Source organism: Eurytemora carolleeae, unplaced genomic scaffold, assembly GCF_000591075.1.
Source record: "Eurytemora carolleeae unplaced genomic scaffold, Eaff_2.0 scaffold1069, whole genome shotgun sequence".
Taxonomy (NCBI): domain Eukaryota; kingdom Metazoa; phylum Arthropoda; class Copepoda; order Calanoida; family Temoridae; genus Eurytemora; species Eurytemora carolleeae.
In genome coordinates, this window is record NW_019396954.1 from 48,047 (window position 1) to 55,574 (window position 7,528).

The 7,528-nt window shown below is 33.1% G+C and overlaps 1 protein-coding gene across 4 annotated transcripts in view; it reads right to left on the bottom strand.

The window, feature by feature from the left end:
• The window catches only part of LOC111710476 (piwi-like protein 1), a 31,405-nt gene that overhangs the window by 3,586 nt on the left and 20,291 nt on the right, over positions 1-7,528 (bottom strand). For 3 of the 4 annotated variants that reach the window (XR_002767057.1, XM_023484578.1, XM_023484577.1), the window contains exons 22-31: positions 6,793-6,838; positions 6,270-6,409; positions 5,801-5,892; positions 5,102-5,153; positions 4,561-4,744; positions 3,940-4,044; positions 2,647-2,696; positions 1,301-1,375; positions 955-1,013; positions 299-431 (exon numbers count right to left, since the gene is read on the bottom strand). Coding sequence is in view for 3 of the 4 variants with exons in the window: in XM_023484578.1 (XP_023340346.1) it covers positions 299-431; positions 955-1,013; positions 1,301-1,375; positions 2,647-2,696; positions 3,940-4,044; positions 4,561-4,744; positions 5,102-5,153; positions 5,801-5,892; positions 6,270-6,409; positions 6,793-6,838 (936 nt within the window). In the remaining variant the exon portion in view is untranslated. Of the gene's footprint in view, positions 1-298; positions 432-954; positions 1,014-1,300; positions 1,376-1,972; positions 2,024-2,646; positions 2,697-3,939; positions 4,045-4,560; positions 4,745-5,101; positions 5,154-5,800; positions 5,893-6,269; positions 6,410-6,792; positions 6,839-7,528 lie in introns of those variants that run through there. The other variant, XM_023484579.1, reaches the window with a different exon arrangement.

Consider the following 7,528-nt stretch of genomic DNA (forward strand, 5'->3'; position numbering starts at 1 on the left):
GAAAATTGCGACTTTATTTACAATAGTTTTTATTTCCAGATTTTTCTAGAAACTTCTTTCCTGTGACTTTCTTACACAGATTCGGTCGACCCTGGTATTCTTCCAGTAAATATATATTCAACCATTACAAACAAAAAATTCCTCTGACCAACATTTAGATGCGAAAATTCTGACACAGACTGCATCTTAATCTATGAAATTTACCACAAATAGTGTTTCAAGGTTCATTATTCTACTACAAAATGAAATCTTACACCTGCCACAAAAAGTTCTAAATAAACCTCTGGGTCAACCCTACCTGTGAAACATGTTGAGATACTAGCAGGAAATCGTAGTATTGAACTCTCATGATGGTGTGATCAATAACACTCCCAGGAGGAGGGTTCTGATACTTCCCACTCCCATTCAAATCAAAGAACCTCTCGTTAATTCTAAATAATAACGAAAATGTATTATCATGAACGAGCGTAAGTAGGAACTTTTGTGTTGTGAATCTCGGGATCAAGCCTGTAGTTCAATCGATATAATTGAAAGATCAAGTATTGATCCTCAAAATTAAAGTTCCCATATTGGATATTGAGATCAAGCGTTCAAGATTAACAAAAAAGTTCCGAGCTCTATACGTGTAGATTGTCTAGGGGTTGTAAAACTATATTCTGCAGAATAGTCAATCAAGTCGTGTTTCATTACTGCCTTCGCAAATTAGAATTTCTTTTTCAAATAACAAATAATCATCCTTGACAATCTGACAATTTTAAAAGAAAATACAGCAGAGGCTTATTCAGGGACTTGTCCAGGGGGGGGAGGCTTCATTTTTTCAAAAGATTTCACTGGTCCACGAGGGGGGCTTAGCCTCCATAGCCCCCCCCCCTAAATACGCCTCTGAAATACAGTATAAGGGAATAATGTTAATGAATGGGCTAAAATGGGCTAAATATCAATCTTTTAATTTACCTCTTCTGAACAATGATGAAGATAAACTCAGGGTTGAACTTCATTGTTGTGAAGAATCTCTAAAATAAGGGTTAAAATTAAATTAGAAGTATAAATAGTAGAATCACTAAGTTTCCCATATTACTTTTAAGAATTTATAATTATAAATATAATTTTAACGACCTAGGGTACCTAACTTTGCCTGGAAACTAATCTTTTTCAATAAAAAAATCTCAAATCGGTTCACAATTTATAATCGGACATATGAACAAATGAAGATTACTACGTTATATTCTTAGATAACTCTTTAAACACTGAACTGAAACTTATCATTAACAATACAATACAGAACTTGTGAGTACTTTACCTCAATCTGAACAGCTTCATGGAGCGCCACTGTATCAATCTGTCCATCTCCGACTCCGTCACGGAACAGAACAATCTAGAAGAAATATTTTCCGTCACGGAACAAAGCAATCTAGATGAAATATTTTCCGTCATGGAACAAAACAATCTAGATGAAATATATTCCGTCATGGAACAGAACAATCTAGAAGAAATATTTTCCGTCACGGAACAGAACAATCTAGAGTAAATATACTCCGTCACGGAACAGAACAATCTAGAAGAAATACACTCCGTCACGGAACATAACAATCCAGATGAAATATATTCCGTCACGGAACAGAACAATCTAGAAGAAATATATTCCGTCACGGAACAGAACAATCTAGAAGAAATATTTTCCGTCACGGAACAAAGCAATCTAGAAGAAATATATTCCGTCACGGAACAGGACAATCTAAAAGAAATAATCTCTGTCACGGAACATAACAATCTAGAAGAAATATATTCCGTCACGGAACAGGACAATCTAGAAGAAATATTCTCTGTCACGGAACATAACAATGTAGAAGAAATATACTCAGTCACGGAACAGAACTGTCCAGAAGAAATATACTCCGTCACGGAACAGAACTGTCTAGAAGAAATATACTCCGTCACGGAACAGGAAAATCTAGAAGAAATATTCTCTGTCACGGAGCATAACAATCTAGAAGGAATATACTCCGTCACGGAACAGAACAATCTACCAGAAATATACTCAGTCGCGGTACAGAACAATCTAGAAGAAATATATTCCGGCAGGGAACAGAACAATCTAGAAGAAATATATTCCGTCACGGAACATAACAATCTAGAAGAAATATACTCCGTCACGGAATAGGAAAATCTAGAAGAAATATACTCCGTCACGGAACAGAACTGTCTAGAAGAAATATACTCCGTCATGAAACAAAACAGTCTAGAAGAAAAATATTCCGTCACGGAACAGGACAATCTAGAAGAAATATACTCAGTCACGGTACAGAACAATCTAGAAGAAATACTTATTCATGGATTAGAATAATCTGGAAGAAATATACTTAGTCATGGAACAGAATAACCTATAAGAAATAAACTTAGTCAATGGTAAAGAAACATAACAATCTAGAAATGAACGTAGGGTTACCTCAACAAATTTCAGCCACATAAGTCCAGCCGTTTGGCCTGGTATAGCGATTAACGAATATATAGTACATATAATATGTATTGTATAATGAGCAAAGAGTTTTAATAAATAGATATAATAACTGAAGAGCTTTATTACATAGATATAATTAGCAAAGATCGCTAATAATACAAATGTTCCCCCATTTATCAACCAAATACCTGATCTGGAAAGCACTTGTTTAGCTCTCTATATTTCTGAACCAATTTTCCTAAAAATTCATCAATTATGTTTAGACTGAAATAAAAAACATCAGGGGGAAACTTGTTTTAATGATTAATCATTAAATTTTTATTTAAGATGGTTGGCATTGGAGAGTAGGGTCTTTATTTACTATGATTAATTATGCTGCTATATTTATTATGTCGAAACTAAAATAAAATGCTGGAACTTATTTATGATGACAGCGCGATATTTTTAATATTAATATTTCTTTTCTACCAAACTGTTTCTATTAAAAACATTTTTTCAAAAAATTTTTCTTAAAAATTTACTGTAAACTGTCAAAATAACAACAAATTAATTGAGTTTTTAGAAGCATAAGAAATTGGTTTTTTGTAACAGTCCCCCCCCCCCCCTGCTAGAGTCATATTGTTCTGCTGTAAATTACACCTATACCATACCTAGACATGAACGATTGTAAATTTTTAAAAATGAAAAATTAAGATCAGTTGAAGTTACGTTAACAGCCCTAATAAGGAAAGTTGAAATTTAATCTAAAGTTATTCTTAAGTTAATTTTTTTTGCTCAAAACAAATTTTTAATTCTGAATTATTCGTTAATATTTTTGCTGCCTTTGAAAAAAATTTGGAGAATGAAATGTTTTTTTCCCCCCTTCAAAATTAAGCTGTGAATCAAACTTCAACCAAATTGGAGATGGTCATTTCTAGAGCCAATCTCTTTTGTTTTGGAATGACCAGTTTACTGTGAAAGATTTGAAATTTTCAGAAAAGAAAAAAATGAACTCCATATTTTTCTGGTAAGATTCACATGATTGAAGTTACGTTAACAGTCCCATGAAGGAAAGTTGCAATGTTCTGGGACTGTAACTTTTTATCAAGGAAACATAACTTATTCAACTTAGATATTAAACAATGTCAGAAAATACTCTTCCCCATTAAAAAAAGAGTACAGCACTAATGTTTGTTTCTTATTAATTTACAGACACTGCTTTAAATGCTTTCATTTTAGAACTAAGACTACTAGAAAGTAAAGAAAGCAAAATTGGCGATTGGTGACCTCGCATATTTTTTTGTTAGAACATAAATTTCAAAAATAACACAAAAACAAAGGACGATTGATAGCCCATTAATAAAAAATTGATCTTGTGTGAGCCAAGAAAGCATTCCAAATTGGCGGTCCAGAGATCTCAAAAAAACTATTTCCACATTTCCAACAACATTTCTAAAATTCTTAAATCCTTATAAAAAAAGACAATAAAAAAATGTATTAACCTAGACAGATTGTGAGAACATCTATCAGCTCCTGACCCTTGGTCTCCTGGAGCCTACAGTCACTGTACCACTTGGACATTGTGCAGTTCATCGAACCAACAGCACCTAAAGGATTGAATCGAGTTGAAGCAAAATCGAGTTTTCTGAGAAAAATAAATTCAAAGATTCTAAGTAAGATGGATTTTTCATAGCAAAAAATGGGACTTTAATCGTTAAAATCTAATTCTTTTTATTAATCTACTTTTCAAAAAAAAAACTTTATCAGCCAGACAGGATGTTTTTAATGATAAAACTGAATTTTCTTGGCGATTGTTTTTCTCTAAAAATGGAAAACCCAAGTCCACTGATAAGAGCAAATTGTGATTTTTCACTCTCTTACATTATTGAGTTCCACCAAATCTTTAGAAAAAGTAAAATGTTTCTTAGGTTTAAATCTCTAGAAAAGTGTCAGAACTGTAGATTGAGGAAAATAATTAGAAAACTAAAGCCAATTTTAACTCTTAGACATCGTATTATATTGGCCCCTATTTAATTGAATGATGAGTTGTCTGCTAACAATAATAATAATTGGAGCAAAATTATTTTTTAATCTTCCAACCAGAATAAATAGTGATAATTTACCTACAACACTAGGCCTCTGTCTGGAGGGATCATGGTACACATCAATACCAATACACATCAGGTTCTTCAAGGGAATAGAACACCCCCACAGCTCCCCACCCAGCTTGCAGTTTATCTGCAGTAGGATCTTCTGCACAACGCTCGTCACCTTCCTCTCATCTGATATAGTCTTCGCAACTATCACCTTATAATCAATACTGGATCGGAGTATATATTTTGCAAATGCTATTCCACGAACGAACGATGTTCACTCTCAAGCAAAGTTTAAAACAAATAGAACTTGCACCCACAATAAACCTTTTAATACAAATTTATAAATGAAACGANCCATTGATCATAAAGAAATCCGATACTAGCCTTATCATTTTCCCTTATCAATTACAATCTTTGAAATTAAAATGGTCTCTATCGATAATTAAAACAACTTTAGAACAAAAGAGGAATAACTCGTTAAAATTTTATAAAAAAAGAATTGGTCAGTTATATAACAATTGTACAATTTAAACTGAAATCCTCTTGAATTCAAACTTGTATCAATTACCTGGCTAGGTATAGGACAGTCAACATTACAGAACTTCTTGAGAGCTCCATACCTGTAACAGATTAGGTCTCAAGAATGATCAATAAAACTTCAATAGATCACAATCTCCTCCTAAATCGAATTTCTCTAAATACCAAACTCACCTAACCAATAACCATGGACATACAATTTTTATAAAACTAGTTCCCTGTAAAAATTATTTCCCTTTCTTTAAAAAATATTTGTTTATCAATTTTAATATATAAGCTGTTTTAAGGAAATCAAAGAATTTTTTTAGCGGGTTATAATCTTGTTAATTAAAATGGATACTGAAGGTACCATAACCCTATTCTACTCTTAACACTAAAAATTATGAAATTAAAAATATTTCTTTGCAATTCAATTAAGCGAATATATAAAACTTTAAACAAAATCCGTAGCAGAACATCCGTAAATTTTCAAGAAAATTTTCAGTACAAGTTACAATTTTGCATTCTAAGCTACCCGCACAGACGTATGTGCAGATTTAGAATCTTATGGTGCGCATATTATAAATATTGCGGACTGTTTATTATTCATGCAACATTCTTTAGTTAATGTTACAATACATTTAAAAATATTGTTTGGAAACAAAGAAGAAAAAGACCTTGACTTGACCGAGCAATAATATTAATGTTTACTTGTTATCAATATCATTATTATTACGGTTATAATTCTAACCTGTCTTCTCTCTGGAGGGGAACTATACAGACGACTATCTGTGTACTACCATTAATCTTCTCCTTCAAATCCCTCAGATACAGATCAGTTTTCTGCAAATATTTTACAAGCTTATTTGCTGTCAGGAGGTCTTTGATTCCAAAAAATCGACATTAATCCTTGTAGTCTTAACTTTAGTGATGGAAGCATTGATCGCCATCTTAGACTTAAGAATAAATAAAATTCCTTTTCAATCCAGCGATAGGCATACACTGCGGGGTTAACTAATATAAAGGGATCAAGCATTGATCCACAAACTTATAAGTGCCCGCATTAGATAAAGAGATCCAGTGTTCAAGATTAATAATACTCCACACAATAGTTACTACCTTAAAATGGTTTTAACAAATTTTTACATTTTTTCGCAATCATGAGGCTTTAAGTGCAATCAGGATATTTCTAAATCTGTTATTAATGATAAATTACTTACATCAGACTGAATGATGGAGAGTGTTGGCTGGGTGACATCCATTCCCATCTTGGGAGCTAGCTTTCTCACAAGCTCTATAAACCCTTTAACAACTGCTGTGTTGCGGTCAGCGCACACGATATGCCAGGTCTTCAACGGAACTAAATTTAACCACAAAGTAAGAATTTAAGAGTTCGAGTGATAACATTTAAAAGCAGGACGAACTTAGCTATTCTTGCGTTTGTAAAGATCAATATACACAATACACCAGAATTATTTAAAGATGAATGAAAGGTTTTTTTTTAAAGGGACTGTAGACATAATTTCAAGAGACCCTTTATTTATCCACTTTGTCTGGAAAATCTACGATATCTTCCAAACTATTGATCTGATAAAAAGTGCCATTGTGAATCGGATGACTTGAAATTATGACAATCCTTTTTACCATAGATTATCAATACTCCGGATTTAAGGGGAAACAAAGCGTTTATATTTACAGTTCTTTACTTCGAAATAAGGAATTTGTGAATTCTATACTTCTGACCTGAGACCAAGCTGCTGTTGTTAGTAGAATCTCTGCCCCAGTCCGCCTAATATAAAAATTTTAATTGACAACAGAGTTTAAATTCATAATGATATCTTTTCCCCATTTATCCAACTAACATTAGGACGCATAGTCCTTCTGAACTGTTCAAAAATCAGTTGGTTTTAATTCAGCCGGGTACTTAAGAAATAAACAGAGATCTTTTGCCATCAATATTTAATCTGAGATTTTATTAGGAACTTGGATTCTTTTTAAAATTAGGATTAGTGAGCATGATTCATTATTTTTTTTTCGCCTGACGCCTGGTGCTTATAACAAATAACATTAACAACCAATCAAGTTTGACCATCAGACGTGTACACTTGATTTAAGCCAGGGGGTGGGGCAAAAAGTTTGCAAGAAGCACAAAATATTTCGTTTCCCACCCCTGGTCCTTAAATTGCTCTTAATTTATTTAAATCTACATATCCCCTTTGTAGTCTACTGCATTACAAATTCAAGGACTATATATTATGTAATGTATCCCTCTGTAATGTTCTGTAATACTCTCTGAAGTCTTCAGAAGACCCCTTATCTTTATTCTCCCCCACCTCTCTCCAACTAATTTAGTTTTATGGTGATCCCCCCACTTCATGGGAGTTGCGGAAAGAGTTGCCAATCACTTGTAGAATGCATATAGCTATAATTGTTTAACATATATCTGTAGTTAAGAGAAAGATTTTCGGGGGGGGGGGGG